We start from the raw sequence: 18,709 nt of genomic DNA on the forward strand, positions 1-18,709 counted from the left end.
GTGTGTGTTTTGTAGTATGCCTGTGTGTTGTGCATTCCTGTGGTGGTGGGGAGCACCCAAGTATGTGCATGCGTATGTTAATATTGAGAGTCTTCAATCACTCTTCACATCATTGAGTGAGGCAGGATCCCTTGCTAAACCCAGAGATCACTGATTCGGCTAGTCTAGCTGGCCAGCTTGCTGCAGGGATCCCCTATGGGGAGTTAAAAATGCATGCAAAATCATGATGCCTGCCATAGTCTCCCCAGCCACTCCCAGAGGGCACTGCTACTTTAGAGGCTCCTGGTGCATTTTGGGCGGCTATAAATACAGAAGCCGGGGCTAAATCCCTTAAAAGGAGAAAAGGCTTACTTGGTCCCGAGTTTGGGGGTGGTAGTTGTGGTGGTATTGTGTTCCCCGAAATATTGTGCACCCTAATAAACTTATCTGGGGTCAGAGACAGAACAACCACAATATTTAACATAGAGGATAGGCAGTGGTAGCACACGCCTTTAATCGTAGCTTTCCAGAGGCAGAAATCCATCTGTTCAAGGATACAGCCAAACGTGGTGACTCTCACCTTTAATCCCAGGAAGTGAGCCTTTAATCCCAGGAGTGATGGTAGAAAACAGAAAGGTATATATGGCATGAGGGCCAGAAACTAGAAGCATTTGGCTGGTTAAGCTTTTAGGCTTTGAGCAGCAGTTCAGCTAAGATTCATTTGGATGGGGACTGAGAGGCTTTCAGTCTGAGGAAACAGGATCAGCTGAGGAACTGGTGAGGTGAGGTAGCTGTGGCTTGTTCTGTGTCTCTGATGTTCCAGCATTCACCCCAATAACTTGCTCCAGGTTTGATTTTTATTAATAAGACCATCTAAGATTCCTGCTACTGGTGGTGGAAAGTCTAAACTTGACAGCCACATTTAGTGAAGCCCTTAATGGTCACTGTAACATGGCAGGTGCACCATCACTATGGCAGGGACGTGTGTAAGGGTAAAGGAAGATGCAGAGAGGCCCAACTCCAGGGTGACCTTGCTGTATAGCAGTCTGCTCTCAGCAGCCCCACAAGACCCAATTCATTCCTTAATCCTGTCTCAAGATCCAGTGCAGTTACTTGAGAAAGAAATAGTCTATTCATGTGGGCTGAATCCTCATAACCTACCAATGTCCTAAAGTCCCATGAGCATCTAACATGATTACATTGCAAGTCATTGTTATTTGGGTGGCAATAAACCCTAGCCAAACCATGAACCTTGGTTGTGGGTCTGTGCACATCTGTCTATTGGCCAAGTGCACACAGCTTTGTCTAGAGTCTGGCTGTGCCAACAAGTTCCCTATTCTGAAGTGAGCCAGGTTAGAGCTCCTGGGCCTCATGGAAAAGCCAAAGAAGGGACCAAGTGTGGACGATGCTGAAAGCCCAGGATACAACGGGGAGCTGAGGGGGAAAGGCAGAGTATGCAGCGGACACCCAGACTTCATCAACGGTACCCTTGTCCCTTTGGGACCGATGGTTCCTCCTTTGGACTTAGTGGGGTACCATGTTCCGCTGCCCAGAGAAGCTCAGGGTAGACCCCTGGCCTAAAGAAGCCCCTCTGTGAGATGTTTACAAACTGGAGCTAAAGGTGTGGCCCAGGGACCTGTGAGAGACCTGGTGTGAGGGATAGAAGGAAGAATACAGAGGGAAGGCAGGAACCTCAGACTTACCTGGCCTTGTGGCATGGTGTTCTGAGTTTCAGGAACATTTCAACGAAGCATCTTGTTTGCCTTACATAGTTTGAGTTCTTGTTATTTGCAGCCATAAACATACAAACAATAGACCCCAAATAGCAATGGGGTTATTCACTGAAATATGGTGAGTATGGTAGTTTGAATAAGGATGGTCCCCATAGGCTCATATGTTTGAATCCTTAGGGAGTAGCACACTATTTTTTGGAGTTGGTGTAGGCTTGTTGAAGAAAGTATCCCAGAGGTGGGCTTTAAGGTTTCAGAAGACCAAGCCAGGACCAATGTCTCTCTCCTCCTGCTGCCTGTGGATCTGGATGTAGAACTCACCGCTCCTTCTCCAGCAGCATGTCTGCTTGCCTGCTATCATGCTCCTGTCATCATGACGGTGGACTCTGAACTGTGAGCCAGCCCCAATGAAATGTTTTCCTTGACAAGAGTTGCCGTGGTCACGGTGTCTCTTCACAGCATTGACTGAGACAGTGGGTGACTAATATAGTTACCTCCTGAAAGGGAGATGAGTTTGGAGTCCCAGATCCACATACCTTCAGAAGTCCTCAGCAGCTCAGACTCCAGAGCTGCCTTGGGTCCATCTCCAGGAGTCCTGGTCATGCACAATTCTTGCAAACCAAATACCTCTCCCTGCCATCGACTTTAGCACAAGCTCTCTATGTGCTCTCTCCTTGATTTAGCACGGGGCTCATTATTAAACATCCAGTAAGAGCACAGGTTGGGCATCCAGATGTGTTTGCCCATCCTACAAACTGTGTGAAGACAATGTGCTCTTTGGATGGCATTTTTCAGCTACCTGAACTTGAGTGTGTCATGTATAGGGCCAGACAGAGTTGGCACTCAACTCACTTGATACCAAAATTACACAAAATTAGATTCCCACCTTCTTTCTTGAGACTAAATGCTGAGAGTTTGGCCAGTGGATGTTTGTTTCCCAACCACAATGCTTTGCTTTTGAAGATGGACTGGGGACTTGAGGGGAGGGCTAGGTGGAAGGCAAGACTCCAGCCCTGCTGGGTCTGAGTCTTCTAGTGCAGATCACACCTTGTATGAGTACATAATTGTCTTTCCCTGAGGTTGAGTAGACTCATAGGTATGAGAGAAGGGACTAGCTGTAATTTTATTTTATCACTAAAAAGAGATGAGCATGTCAGTAGGATTGGAAATGACTGGATTTATTGTTACTTCTGAATTCTTGCACCTGAGAAACCGTAAGCAGAAGGTCCTCAGAGTTACGACACTGCTCAAATTGCAACAACCATGGGTTAGTGTTCTTGATTTCCTCAGTTTTTCGAGGCATGGTGACAGACGCTCAGTGCTAGAGGCCACACAGCAGTGAGAACCGAACGGTGGGTTAGTGTATTGTATATGGATATCTTAACATTGACCATATCAAAGATAAGCCACACTAAATAAAAACCAAACCAAATGTAACCCCTCAGAGTATCCATCCAACCCTGTTGGCTCTTTCAAGGTTTCTGTTATGCATCAAATATGCATTTGATTGTATAAAATTTTATTTGGGGGCAAGGAAGGATAAAATAGAGATCCATTTTAATAAGGCACTCACATCAAGGACAATGGGACTAAAGCGGACATATACCTCTATGTATGCTTTAGCTAGTCAGGGATGAAATGAAGGAGAACGTAAGACAAATCTTATAAGGTCTTAAAATAAAAACCCAGAGCCAGATATTGGGATGAAAGGTGAAAGATCAGAACAGTTAGCCACTAGCTTATACCTACAAAATCCTCAGCCTCAAGAGAGTGAGTTCCTGTTTCCTCTCGCCTTGTATATCTTTCTCTGCCTAGCCATCACTTCCTGGGATTCAAGGCACGTGTGCTTCCCAAGCAAAGGCATGAGATCTTAAGTGCCAGGATTGAAGGTGTGTGCCACCACACTGGCTCTGTTCCCAGTGTGGCCTTGAACTCACAGGGACCCAGACTAATTTCTGTCTCCTGAGTGATAGGATTAAGGGTGTGTGCCATCACTATCTGGCCTCAATGTCTAATCTAGTGGCTGGCTCTGTCCTCTGATCCCCAGATAAGTTTTATTGGGGTGCACAATATATCACCACAGGAGAATAAAGTATGTTCCAGACAAGTGCCTCTGTGTTGTATTTTTTGTTTTGTTTTTTGTTTTTTTCTGAGACAGGGTTTCTCACTTTGTAGCCCACGCGGGCCTCGAACTCACAGAGATCCACCTGCCTCTGCCTCCCGAGTACTGGGATTAAAGGTGTGTGGCGGCGGCGGTGGTGGCGGCGGCAGTGGCCACCACCACCTGGCTCTGTGTTGTATTTTTAACGTTGGGTGATAATTGGTGATGTAGGTGGGAAAGGGTTTATCACTTTAGAGATGAATGTCATCAAAAGTGGTTCAGAGAGCTTTAGTGCATGGCAGTTAAGACTTAGTTACTAAAAAGATGTTGAATGCAACTCATGAAAGTGAGCCAGTGACCTTAGCTGAGTGTCCAAATGACAGCTAGTATTGACATTCTCCTTGGATCGTGTCTCAGTGTGGTCTTACGGTGTAGCGGGGGGTGGGGGGAGCCTGGTTATCACCTCTGCTATACAGGTGATGGATGAGATGGGGAAATGACTCTCAACATGCGCTGGCAGGATTTGCTCCCAGAGACGGCAGATGAAGAGGATTTCAGTCCATAGTTCAGTCAATAACCACCTAAGTCACTGCATTATTTTGAAGTAGTGCCTATGTAGTTATTTCATCTTGCGATAAATAATAAGCTCTAAGCAAATAAATAAGCTATGGTTTAAATATGATACTTGTTTTTGTTAGACTGTCACCTGGCTTGTGGCTGATGTCATGACACTTTCTGAGCCCAGGTCTCATGGGTTTGCAAATTCGTCACTTAAACCTTTTGTTTCTCTTCAGCCATCAACATTGCAGACAGGGAGAGCTGCTCAGCTGGACCCGAGGCCACAGACTGCCTCTCTTGAACATGAGAGACCCTCCTTCATATTTGTCTGAGGGCCATGTGCATCCTTTCCTAGAGTTTTAGGAATATTTTGGAAGATGGAAAAGGATGACTATAACCTCGAGATCAGGCTTGTTTTTCTGGGATTTCCTCTCCCCTCTCCCTCCCTCCCTCTTCCTTCTTTCCTTCCTTCCTTCCTTCCTCCCTCTCTCCCTCCCTCCCTCCCTCCCCTCCTTCTTCTTCTTCTTCTCTCTCTCTCTCTCTCTCTCTCTCTCTCTCTCTCTCTCTCTTTTTCAGAAAGGATGTCCTATAAGCTCAGGCTGGCCTCAAACTAGCTATGTAGTTGAGGATGACCTTGAGTTTTTAAAAATGTTTATTTAAAATTATTTGTATGTATGTGCATCTGTATTTGGGTATGTGCATGTTTGAGTGCAGTTCCCCACGGAGGCATCGGATCCCTTGGACCTGCAGGCCCAGGCAGTTACTAGTTACCATCTCTATAAACCTGACCTTGAATGTTTGGCCTTTCCTACCTCAGCCTCTTGAGGGCTGGATCACAAGTGTACACCACAGGCTGCTTTTATTAGGTTCCGAAATGGATGCTAGGCAAGCACTCTACCAACTGAACTACATCCCAGACTTGTCTTTTTCCCTCCCTCTCATCTATGTCTGTCCGTCCTTCCTTCCTGGCTTGCTTCCTTCAATTTGGAGACAACATCTCATTCTATTACCCAAGCTGGATTGGAACTCACAATCTTCCTGCCTCATCCTCTTGAGAGCTGGGATTACGGATGTGTACCATCATGCCAAGCTGGTAGGTTATTATTTAATTGTTTGTTTGGTTTTCAGGACAAGGTTTCTCTGTGTAACAGCCCTGGCTGTCCTGGAACTCACTCTGTAGACCAGGCTGGCCTTGAACTCACAGAGACCCACCTGCCTCTGCCTCCTGAGTGCTGGGATTGAAGGCGTGCACCACCACCACCTGGCAGTTAAGCTATTATTTTCTTTTTCTTTTTTTAAATACTTCTTATTTCTTTATTTTTATGTGCATTTGTGGTTTTGCCATGGGTGTCAGAGTCCCTTGGAACTGGAGTTACAGACAGGTGTGAGCTGCCATGTGGGTGCTGGGAATTGAACTCGGATCCTCTGGAAGAAGAGTCAGCGCTCCTAACCCCTGAGCCATCTCTCCAGCCCAAGCTGTTATTTTCTAAGGAGATATTCATTGTATTTGTATTGATTTCAAAGTGTCAAGATTCTCCTTTTTTTTTTCCAGATTTATTTTTATGTTTGTGCTGTGTGTGCATGTGCCTGTGGAAAGTTGGACGCCAGGAGATGGCGTCAGACCCACTGGAGCTGAGTTAGAGTGGTGGCCGGATGTGGGTGCTGGGGGGTGGGTATTCTCCCTCTGGGAGAGTGGAAAGCACAAAGTGGCAAGGCTCTAACTAAGCGCTCTAATTAGACTAGTCCACCCCTCCCCCACCTTGGTTTGGAATGTGCAGTTTTGATAAGGGAAATGAGTGAAATTCTTTGCCCCTTTTCTGGCCTTTAGGTCACATTTCACTCTGGTTTCATATTAACTTTTTCCAGATGCTAGAAAGTGGCTCCCCAGCAGCCTCAGCGACTACAGGCAGCTGGCCTTGGGTGTTTTCAAGTGTGCGTGTGCTCAGGCTGAGGCTGTCACACACGGGTGCTGTATATTCTGTCCAGATAAGCCCCATTTTATTTATTTACAGAGTGCTTTTATAAATGTGCGTTCATTTGGTCTTCTAAATCAGTGGTTTCCTAAGTAGGCTTCACAGGTCCCGGTGCTATGGGAAAGAAAATTTCAACTCTGATATTTTAATTATTGCTTCCTCTTACTATTGCTCTGTAAATAGCATCCATAAGACAGTACATTTGTTTATAACATGTCTATGTAAGGGTGAGTGTACAGTATTTGTTCTTGATGACCAGTATAAAGTCAACAAGGTGGCGGCTATCGATGCCACCACCTCAGTGTGGCTAGACAAGCCTAGGGACCTGCCAGTATCAACAGTGTGGATGCTAGGGACCTACACAAGGTCTATCAAGTGTCTAAGTTCTGAGGTCTAGAAATCTGTTTTCTTTCTCCTTTCCTTTCTTCTTAAAGGTAAGCATAGTGCATGCTTCCAGGGCACACTATAGCCGGATAGTATCTGTTTTCAAGCTAGAAAATAGTAATGGTCTCCACTTTAGAGACAAGAAAACTGAGGCTTAGAAAAAGAAAGAAATTTAAACCTTTGCTTCATCGCAAGACACACAGGGGACTCCAGGAGCAATGTGGCTAAATCCCATGTGTGTGTGAGGTACTGAGCAAGTGTCCTGGGGTCAGAACATCTGGACTAATGACAGTTGGCTGTAGCTTTGTGTAAATAGCCAGCCCATGGTACTTTCTTCACCATTTGGAATTAAGAGAAAGGAGAGAGAGAGAGAGAGAGAGAGAGAGAGAGAGAGAGAGAGAGAGAGAGAGAGAGAGAGAGAGAAAGAGTGTGTGTGTGTGTGTATGTGTGTGTGTGGCCTCTCCACCAGGACCTGTCCTTTTCTTTTCCTTCTTTAGGATTTTAAAAATTAAATTTGCCGGGTGGTGGTCGTGCACACCTTTAATCCCAGCACTCAGGAGGCAGAGCCAGGCGGATCTCTGTGAGTTCAAGGCCAGCCTGGTCTACAGAGCGAGATCCAGGAAAGGCGCAAAAACTACACAGAGAAACCCTGTCTCGAAAAACCAAAAACCAAAAACCAAACAAAAAAAATTAAATTTAAGATGGCTGAAAACTGAAGTCACCAAACCCCTATCAGCTTGGCCTAAACATTGGCTTTCTTAAGGTTTTTGACTGTGTCTGGGATTCCCACTGTCAGGTGAATAGGGTCTCAATGTTCTACTCTGTGTGGCCACCCTTCCCTAGCTCACAAACAGCCTGGTTCAAACAGAGCCAACAGTGTGGGGTGAGCTGCCTGCAGGGAACCTGATTCATGTGGGCCTTAGCTCCTCCAGGCTACAAACACACATGCATACCACTGGTACATGAGCACACAGTCGTCATTCGGCAGTCTTGACTGACGTCTCCTCAAGCCATGTGCAGAGTGTTTATTCTTTCACTCAGCAAAGACTGAAGTTAGTCTCCACTTGTGCCACACCTGATCTTTGGTAGTTGCTTTAGTGGGAAGGACAGCAGATGGTTGACTTCAAGGGGCTGAATTTCATATGCAGGTGACTGGCTTCAGTCAGCATCCTGGCTGATACCCAAAGAATTTTTTTCCCCCAGAGGCTGGTAAGCTTCTGTAGTCTGCTCCCTAAACCTTCTAGAACTTGACCCATGTGAGAAACTTACACACGCAGTACATAAGTAAACAGGTGACACACACCCGATTCCTTGCACTCAAGAGGTGGAGAATCGGCAGTTCAAAGCCAGCCGTGGCTACACAGTCAATTTAAGGCTACCCTGGGCTACATAAAACCAGAGAGGGAGAATTCTCTTTTCCATCATAAAGATGTGTGCAAGGTAAAGCCAGTCCCTATTCCAGCATGGACAGGAGAGGGTTCATGGGGCCCCATGCCTAGCCAAGGAGCTATTGGCAGTTGATGGCTCCTGAAGAGTCAGGATTCCTCTGGGGTGTGGCCACTTGGCAGTTGCCCAGTCTTCAAAGGATGTTTCCACACCTATGCATGTGCAGGAGCACTAACTGAACTCAGTGGGTTATTTAATTAAAAAAAAAAAATAAAGAAAAGGATGTGAAGGTCGGAGGGGATTTATGGTGGGGTCTCAGTGGGTGGGATGGAGGCCTGGCTGGATATGTTCAGTATATATTACAAACAAGCTGGTGTGGTGGTGCTCACCTTTAATCCCAACACTCGGAATGCAGAGACAGGTGGATATGTGAGTTTGAGGCCAGCCTGGAATACAGGGCGAGTTCCAGGATAGCCAGAGCTATGAAGGGAGACCCTGTTTCCAAACACAAAACAAGAAAAATGTGTGTGTATATCAAACATATATGAATTGTCAAAAATAATATTCTTTAAACAAAGACCTGTGCAAATGAGCACGCCTTCAGTGGGAAGACATCTCAAGTCCAGGCTACAGTAGGGACTGTCCTACCTGCTATGGTGTGTCAGTGGTGACTACACCAGGCAAGTCATGAGATCTTTGCTCATAGTCCTGCATTTGGTACTTCCTTGTGCACAGACTGTTCCACATAAGAACTTCAGCTTGAGTTCTCCAGGACCGACAGCTCTCTCAAGCTGAAAGGATGTACCGATGAGAGAGGCCCAAAGGGGCATGGCAGGTGACAGGTGGCATCAGTCACTGACAAATAGGATTGTGCCATGCAAGACACCTAAATTCTCTTCATTCTTTTGAGGACCTGCCTTGACAGACATCCATAATTCTTCTGCCTTGGCGACCGAGAAGTGACAATTCATATACAGGGAAGTTCAGTTTCTACCAGCGAAAAGTAAAATGCAAGTCTCAATTCAAGAGAGCAAGCAGTATGTAATCATCAATAAATAAAATAATCCTGGGTTGGCTGCCACGCCTGACGAGCTGAGTTCCATTCCTGGCCTCCATATAGGTTGAAGGAGAGCACTGAGTTCCACAAGTTGTTCTCTGATCTCCATATGCATGCAAACACACACACACACACACACACACACACACACACACACACACACACACGCACACACGCACGCACGCACGCACGCACGCACGCACGCGCACACACACACACAGTGTAAAAAAACTTAAATCAAAATTGAGATTTAAGGCCTTGCCTTGGAGGAGATGAGAATGGGGGGGGGGTTGGAGGGTAAGGATGCAGGGGAGGATTAGGGAGGAGGGGGGGATCTGTGATTGGCATGTGAAATGAATAGAAAATGTCTTAATAATAAAAGAAAAAAAAACAAAATTGAGATTTAATATTGTAAATTCCATGTGCTACAATTAGCTATGGATTGTAGAGCCCCATGATGTCTGACCCTGACCTCAGTTGGTGCCTCACAGTGGGTGTGCCTGTGCTTTCAAAATGTTCAGAATGTTCCAAAGGGCTGTCTTCAGCATCACTCTTGTGATTAAGTGTCCCCAAGAACACACTACACCCATGACACTGGCATCTGTCAGAGCACCTCATAGAAAAAGCCAGACTCGGGAATCTCAGAGCTCTGCGTCCCCTCTGAGGTGCTCTGGTGAAGTCTGAATGTGGGGGTAAAGGTGAACAGGGCCGAGATGGTTTCATAAAAAAGGTTGGCTATCTGTTAACCTTCTCAAAGCGGCTTTTGGCAAAATGAGGCCTCCCAGCTTGAGAGAGCCGTCAGTGCTGGGGAACTCAGCGGCCATTCCGAGAGTAAACAAATGTGCACACTCATCACAGTGCTTCCAGGACACACAGACAGCCTCGTCTGCATCAATCCCTTCTGTACCTTGGCCCTGTCTGAATTTCCTTTTTGGGTCCGTTTTGGGGATGTGACTGAAGCTGGGTTGGTGGTAGCTCTTGAGACTTCCCTCTCCTGGACTTCCTCCAAAGGCTTAAGGATGTTATGTGTCACACTGCATCCGAGTGCCATCCTCGGACCTCTCATGGATCAGTTGTACCATAAGCTTGTGGGTTTGGGAGTTCTGATGTGGCAGAGACTGTTGGCTGCTTATAGTGATATTTTATTTGTATTGAAATGTGATTTTATTTGTATGTTAATAAAGTTGCCTTGAGGTCAGAGCAAGCCAGAGCAGAAGCTGGGTGGTAGTGGTGCACGCCTTTAATCCCAGCACTTGGGAGGCAGAGCTAGGTAGATCTCTGTGTGTTCAAGGACACAGCCAGCATGGCAGACACACGCCTTTAATCTCAATACCAACCATAGAAGACCTGGAGGACTGTACAAACAGGCGGTGACAAGGAGGTCATGTGGCTGGGTTTACAACCAATGAGAAAACAGAACAGAAAGTCTATAAAAAGATAGGACACACAGAAGTAGCTTTCTTGCGGAGAGGGAAGGACAGCAGAAGCAGTGAAGGGTAAGGTTTTCCGCTCTTGCTCTGACCTTGTGGTTTTTAACTCTGCAATTGGTTCTGTGTTTCTTATTTAACAAGACGGTTACATCTACAGCTGCTCACCTCGACACCAATGTCCTTCTCTCCTATCCTCAGGGATTAGATCCCAGATTGATGTGGGATACCCGAATACACAGCTTGATTATGTTTTCTATTCTCCCTTCTCTCCAGCGAGACGTGGCCAAGTGACCAGATGCTAACCAACCTGGTGTTAAAAGAAAGTGGGACTATACCACCTTAACACAGAGGGGGCGCCATGTCTGGCCCTTCCTGTTTTATTACCATGAATGAATGTCTACCTGTGTAACCTGGAGGAAACACCAATGGTCGCTGATGGTCTGGGACCATCCTACCCAGCTTTGAGACAAGACAGAGACACATATGCTATGCTGCTTTAATGGGAACCCGACATTTAATGACCCAAACCCCTCCGTAAATGGCTTTGCTGTTCCAAGACACTCATGAACTTGAAACTGAAACATGACACTAGTTTTAAGAAGTATTTTGGCCAGCCTCCAGCATCCCAAAGGAGATTAAAAAGTAATAGTGTAAAAAAAAGTTAAGGTCAAGGTGTTTTCATAGCACAGCTAAGGCCTAACCATTTTTTCATTGGTCACATCTGTTCCATCCCCAAGGCCACAAAACTTAACCTGACATTCTCAAAGTGGTTAGTTAGTAGATCCCTGGGTGGTCTGTCCCTGAAGTTAAGCTCTGGCGCACAGTAGGCACTTTAAGTGGATAGTTACCCTTTCTAGGATGGGTGAAGTATTTGGCTCTCAAAAACAAGGTAAAGAAATACATTCAAACAGCATGTTTGTGTGCCCCCTGGGGATCAGGTGTGGGGATATCAGGGCATTCTCATGCACATCTGGACAGATGTTCTGGGGGAGCTTTCCAGGGCCAGCAAGCAAGCTGCTTAACTTCTGCATGTGTGGTGGACGTGGACACAGAGGCCCACGCTGACTTTGATTCTAGCATTCTGAATCAGGGTCCAGCTACCCAGAGGATGCTGCACACAGCTGGCAGGGTGGCACAGGTCCTGGCGATGGGAAGGGAACAGATGTAAACACGTGGTGTGGCTGGTAAGGCTGCCGGGGCAGCGTGACTGCAGCTTCCTCACCCCGGCTCCGCCCGGCCTCTCACCCAGCCCCTCCCCTAATCTGCCTCCTCTGCATCTTCTCCTGCAGTCGCAGCTTCTAAAGCTGCCAGGGCTTCGGCCACCTCAGCGTCCTCATCTACCACCACTCCATCTCTGGCCTCATTGTAAGTGTGTGGGACTTCCGGCTCATTTCGAGAATCAACCACTGGTGGAGGGTGAGTGGGACCCTCCTCTTTAAAGTAGACATTCAGAACTTCCGCAGTCACGGCCTCATTCAGGGAGTCCCAGCTTCTCTTCAGGGAGAAGGGCAGGCTCAGACCCTGCTCATTCACCCTGGGGTGATTTCCCGGCTCAGAGTGGTTCTCAAAGAGATAATCCTTTTCTTCAGGGTCTGCATTGTCTAGTGTGGGGCTCCAGAGCTGGGGGTAATCCGGGGCTGGTATGTGTAGGACGTGGTCTGCCCCTGCCAAGACCTCAGCAGGGGCTCTGCAGTCTCCATGTCCCACCATCTGGGTGTCTTCCGAAGTGGGCACCATGCAGCTCTGCTTCCTGCAGTCCTCTCCTTCAAGGAAGGGTTGAGTTGGGTGAGTGCTGTCTATGGTGCCTGCCCAGGAGCTGCTGGCCCAGGAGCCACCATCGACCTGGTGGGGCCTGGGACTCCTGACCAAATGCAGAGTGGCGGTGGGGCTGATACCATTGACAATACCATGCTTCTCCGCACAGTGTCTCTCTTCAGAGTCCTCCTGAGGGAGCGGGCCTTGGCGAGGTAGACCAGATGTACCGTCTCTGTTCTCAGTCTTGGTCAGGCTCCCACCGTGCAGGGCATTCCTGGGCACCTCAACCTCACTGTTCTGGGTGCCTTTTAGTCTGACAGTGTCATCCTCCTCCAACCTGCAGTTGTTCACTTCGTTGACAAAACCAGGGGAGGGCACTTGAACTGGATCAAAGAGATAGCTGGGGGTGAGAGGAGCAGGCATCAGTTAAGTTGGCTTCGGGACAGAGGAGCTGGGGAAGAACTAGCTCCTGTGATTGTGTCTAAAAGAATAAATATGCTTGGCATAGAAATCTTTGGCTAATGAAAAGAGCTAAAAAGACACCAAAGGAAGGGATAGGTGGATTATAAAGTAGTTCATGGACTTTAAAAATGAAAATAATTAAAAAAATAATGTCAAGTATCAACTGTAGGGCTAGAGAGATGGCTCAGAGATTAAGAGCACCGACAGCTCTTCCAGAGGTCCTGAGTTCAATTCCCAGCACCCACATGGTGGCTCACAACCATCTGTAATGAGATCTGGCACCCTCTTCTGTATACACAATAAATAAATAAATAAATCTTTAAAAAAGGTATCAACTGTATATTTCTCCAATGGAATATTATGCAGTCATGAAAATGACAAATATGAAGTATGTGGTAGAGTAAAAGAAACAATCACTGGGGGATTAGTTCTAGGACCCTCATAGATAACAATATCTGTAGATGCTCAAATTTTCCATATGAAATTATGGCATATCTGCATATACCTCATTACACTTCAAGTCATTTCTAGATTCTCTATTCTACCTAAGGCAAAGATAAATGCCATATGGATTATCTTCAATCTGGACTGCTTAGGGGACAACAAGAAGAAAGTCCAAATGTTCAGCACAGACTTGGGTTCTTTTCTGAATATTTGAATCTATGGTTGGTGGACTCCAGGGCTAGAGTCCATGGATGTAGAGAACTAATACTCTAGATAATAAACACTTGTGAATAAAGCCCAACATCACATGGTTGTGATGGAGTAATGCTTGTAAGTGTGTGTTTGGACTCAAATAAAGTCAGAGCTTCCCGCCGCCTTGCCTCTCCCCCCCACCCCCAGGAAGTCATGTCCCCAGTGAATCTGTCTTATGATTCACATCACTCAAAGTTTTATGAAATGTCACAAGAAAGGTGACTGGACTCTTTATTGTCAGCAATGTCACTTCAGGAATCCTCGATAACTTGAGCTGAGCTTTTTTTTTTTCTTTTCATTGAAGGCTTTGTGAGAAATGTAAATTTGACCGAAATGGGATTTGACCTCGGGAGTAATGGTATGTCTAACAGTTCTGAGCAATGAGAAAATTTAAAAAAAAAAAAAAAAATCTAGTTTTCTAAATGTGATCCGATGGAGCCAAGTCCTCATGTCTTGGCAGTGTGGGTCAAACCGGAGCTGGCTAAATGCCCTGACGGTGTCACAATTTGATTTTTTTTTTTTTTTTTTTTAAGATTTATTGTGTATACAGTGTTCTGCCTGCATGTATGTCTGCAGGCCAGAAGAGGGCACCAGATCTCATTACAGATGGTTGTGAACCACCATGTGGTTGCTGGGAATTGAACTCAGGACCTCTGAAAGAGCAGTCAGTGCTCTTAATCTCTGAGCCATCTCTCCAGCCCCATTGTTACTTTTTGAGCTGCTGTCACATGTCCTGTCTTTATGGATTTATTTATCTCTATCGGTCTTACTATTGCTTTAGCATTTGCCATTGGACAAAACAATGGGTTTCAAGATGACATTTTCACACGTGTATATAATTGACTCTTGGCTATACCCATGCCCATCCTCTAGTGTGTCCTCCCCACCTCCACCTGTCCCTTTCTCTCCCCAGAGTCCCTCTTCTACCTTTATGTCTTACTTTATGAGTGTAGTCTCCTCATGACTGACTACCAAGGCCCCTTGCCAATCTCTGTTCACTTTACCTTTGTATCATCTTACAACACCTGCACCCCATCTGGATTATTTTTTGTTACCATCTGAAAAAGAAAGAGTAAGAAAAAGAGAATGTCATTAGTCCTACTAGTGAGAATCAAGTTTACTTTTCCTTTTTAGATGCTCAAAATGAAGAGTTGTAAGTTCTGGTCCAAGGATAGCACATGAATCATGAAGACAGAACCCCCTCATGTCTCTGAAGTCATGGATTCAGAATTCTCAAACATTCTTTACACTTGACTCACACAAACTCCTTTTCAGCCATCCAAGCTTTATACTCCACCCGCATCTGCAGATGAGAAAAGCATGATGGGATAATGTCAGGGAGCAAAGGGACTTGTAGCGTGAATCTTAAAAGTCTTATTAATAAAAACAAACCTGAGGCTAGTTATTGGGGTGAATGCTGGAAGATCAGAGACACAGAACAAGCCACAGTTTCCTCACCTCGACAGTTCCTCAGCTGGTCTTAATTCCTCAGACTGCAAGCTTCTGAATCCTCATCCCAATGGCTCTCAGCTGAACTGTGCTGCTCCAAAGCCTATGCTTAACCAGCCAAAATGCTTCTCCAGCCAAATGCTTCTAGTTTCTGGTCTTTACGCCTTATATAATCTTTCCCTTTCTGCCTCCACTTCCTGGGATTAAAGGCATGTGTCTCCATGCCTGGCTGTTTCCAATGTGGCCTTGAACTCACAGAGATCCACCTGGTTCTGCCTCCCAAGTGCTGTGATTAAAGGCGTGCACCATCACCGCCCAGCTTCTGCTATAGCTTGCTCTGACTCATTTTCTAGCCACCATTTTTGGTTCTGTATCTAGTGGCTGTCTGTCTCTGACCCCAGATAAATTTATTAGGGTGCACAATATTTTGGGGAACACAATACCACCACAGGGACTCATGATGTTTAGTGACCTGTGGCCTTCCCCAGTGACCCAGGAATCTTTCTGGATACAGCACCACTCAACAGCAGGAGGTGTAAACATTCCTAGAGAATTCCTTGTCACCTCCTCAGGTATTAAGATGGCAATGGTTTGGATCCTGAATGTCTATCAAAGGCCCATGTGTTGAAGGTTTGGTCACCAGTCTGTGGTACTACATAGGGAGGTGGTGGGCCTTTTAGAAGGTGGAATTTAGTGGACAGAAGGTAGATCATTAGGGGGTATACCTAGAGAATATTTGGACCTAGTACTCTCTTTTTTCTTTTTCTTATTTCTCAGTTGCCTTGAGGTGACCAAGTATCTTCTGTCACATGATCCTACCATGATGTACCATACTGATACAACCTCAAATAACAGGGCCAGGTGACTATGAACTAAAACTTCCAGAACTCCGAACCAAAATGAACCATCCCTTCTGGGAATCAAAATAAACCATCCTTTCTTATCTGTTGATTGGATCAGGGATTTGTCAGAGAAATGGAAAGCTCACTAGCATAGACAGTGAGTATTAAAGATGGCTGACCATGTGTTTCCTGATTCAGCCCTTTGGAGTGATACAGCCTGAGCAGGACACCAGTGTTAGCTTAGCCTGAACCAGTGTGCTCCTGATTTGCCATCTCCACAGCCAGGACAATCCCAGTCATCATTCATGAGTTCCCTTTGCTTGCCAGTCAACACCATGCCTGCAATACCATTCCCTGGGGATTCTTAGTGAAGGTGGTAGAGTCCTTTCCCACCTGTTCACTGTGCCCTGCTCCTTCCCAGGTTGGATTTTCTCCATCACTTCCCTTTGAACAAAATCTTTTCATGCAAAACTGGCCACCCTGGCCTGCTGGATTCCTCAGTGAATCCCAAGTGTTGAAACAGAAGGACCTCTTAGTGGTTTTCTGTTTCTTATGTGTATAGCCTTTCAGAAGACAAATGGACACCAGGACCTTCAACCTAGTTCCTTTGTCTGCAAAGTTCATTTGGAGGAGAGATGATTTGCCTGTGGCTGCCTTCCTCCCTCCCCCTCTCCCTCTCCCTCCCTCCCTCCCTCCTTCCTTCCTACCTTCTTTCAATTATAGACTCCCCAGGATGATACTCTATAATATACTAATATAATAAACAGTACTCAATCAGTAGGGGAAACATCTGCAGCTGCTATGAGCTACAGGCTGGTTGGTTGGTTAGTTACAGGGGTTTCAATTTACTATGGTGATAAAATCAGTACCTATGGAGTAAGTAGAAAAGTCGTTTCCTAAAAGATATACACACTTGAATCTTTGGGATCTGTGAATGTTACCACAGCCAAAGCAACCGATCAAACAAATGTGGAGGTAATTTAAGGTCAAGTTAAGGACCCCAATATGGGGAGGTTCCAAAGTTCAGTTATATTTGTGCTCCTAAGCCAAAGGCAGGAGATTTGGTCCCAGGCAGAAGAGGGAGAGACGATGTGATTATGGAGGCAGAAGTGATAGGGACAGGGCCCTGGTAACACTCAGGGTCCTTAATGCAACCCACTGATGCCAGCTCTACAAGCTCTGGCTGCTTGTCTGAAAACCCCAAGTTTGTAGCAGTTTTTTCCAGCAGCACAGGAAGTGCTTACAGACCCACCCCACTTCTCCCAAGCCCCAAATCCCTGAGCTCCTGACTGTGCAGGTCAGCTTGGCCACACAGCCATCTCTCTTCAGCTTCCCTCTCGACTCTCTCTCACTTGTCCTTCTAGACATGTCACAGATTCATTTCTGATCCATCTTCCCAATAGAGTCAGCTCTCCAAGCCTCATTTGTATTTTTAAAAGACATACATCTTGGACTCACAAGACGTGCAATCTAGTTGCCACGACACAGGCATTAGCCACACCAAGAAGCAGCTGTTTCTGGAATAAAGACCAATGAATGGTGCATGTCTGTCAATCATGACATCAAGTGCAAAACATACATAGACCCAAGTACAACAGTCCTTCCGAGAAAGAAGGGATGGGATGCTTAAGTAGCAGCATGTAAACACACACACACACACACACACACACACACACACACACACACACTCATGTACACACAATGACTTTTAGGATTATGCTCCTAGCTCTAGCTCCCCACTGCCTCACTTTCTGCTCTAACTCATAGATGAGATGGATAAATAGGTTAGATTGGAGAGTACCATGCACATTTCTCCCTTCCTCCAACCTTTCCCTCCCCATTTCAGGACTGGTGCTGAAATTCTGACTGCAGTACTTGTGCTTACTTTGGAGTCTTGTTTAAAAAAAAAAAAAGAATCCAGACAGGAAGGTAACTAGTAAAGACAAAGAAGAAAAGGAAAGGGGGGCTCAGCAGTGTTTGAGAACCCACAAAGGACAGACTTCAGGCAGCCCTATAAATGAATATTCATGATGAGTAGGTCAGCTTTTGGAGTTCTAGTTTAGCAGCCGGAAGAGAGGGAGAAAGAAGCACTCAGGGGCGGCGGGGGGGGGGGGGGGGGGGGGGCCGGGGTTTGGGGGTGTTGGTCCATCCCAGCTTCCTAGTAGCTGCTTGGATCCTGGGGATCTACTACCTAGTGAAGCTTGAAAGCCTTTTCTCACCTTCTGCTGGGCTCAGGCCACAGAGTAAATTGCTTAGAAATGCAATGGCTGGGATTTAACACTCCTCCAAAACCACCGACATCCCCAGGAGGGCAGACTAGAGCCTGAAGCCTAGCCCTTGGACTGCGTGTATGTTTCCTGCAGTCTTCAGGCTTCCCATCTCTCCTTGGGAGATAGGATCCACACTGCGCTCCCAAACCCTGCAATTACAGGGTAATTTTTTCCCTCTTTAGGGTCAGTTTCCTGTCTTTTCTCCTCCCTTAGAGTCCACCACTTGGCTTTCCTGCACGTCTAGTCTCCTACCTGAGAACCATACTTTTGAATCAGGTACCAGCCTGAGCTGTGGGAAATGCTTCGCGGTTCAGGTCCTGCCTGCCCTCTCTTTCCACTTGGTGATTTCCTTTCCTGGTGACATTCCTTCTCTCAACTGGCTCTAATGTGCAAGGTTCTATGACCCACAGGTAAACAGGGTGGGGACGAATGTACTCACCCACCCCCTCCTGCACACACCCATATCTGCAATTATTCTCCCTTCTACACATGAGATCAAGTTCAATCCATTCCCCGTGCCTATATCAATATCCCATCCACCTCTTGCCTGAAAAAAGGAACTCTCTGAGCAAAGGGGAAACATCCCTCCTCCAGCATCATGCATGGAATTAGAAAAATACCAGCCCTTGAAGGAAGA

At 46.3% G+C, this 18,709-nt stretch overlaps 1 protein-coding gene across 2 annotated transcripts in view; it reads right to left on the minus strand.

Moving 5' to 3' along the window:
- Positions 1-10,712: 10,712 nt before the first annotated feature.
- C10H4orf19 (chromosome 10 C4orf19 homolog) overlaps positions 10,713-18,709 on the minus strand; it is a 77,252-nt gene continuing 69,255 nt past the window's right edge. For both annotated transcript variants that reach the window (XM_036201087.1, XM_036201088.1), the window contains 2 exons: positions 14,516-14,569; positions 10,713-12,753 (listed from right to left, as the gene is read on the minus strand). In XM_036201087.1, the coding sequence (XP_036056980.1) occupies positions 11,856-12,753; positions 14,516-14,547 (930 nt within the window). In that variant the 5' untranslated portion in view covers positions 14,548-14,569 and the 3' untranslated portion in view covers positions 10,713-11,855. The remainder of the gene's footprint in view (positions 12,754-14,515; positions 14,570-18,709) is intronic.

This window comes from Onychomys torridus, chromosome 10 (assembly GCF_903995425.1).
Source record: "Onychomys torridus chromosome 10, mOncTor1.1, whole genome shotgun sequence".
Taxonomy (NCBI): Eukaryota; Metazoa; Chordata; class Mammalia; order Rodentia; family Cricetidae; genus Onychomys; species Onychomys torridus.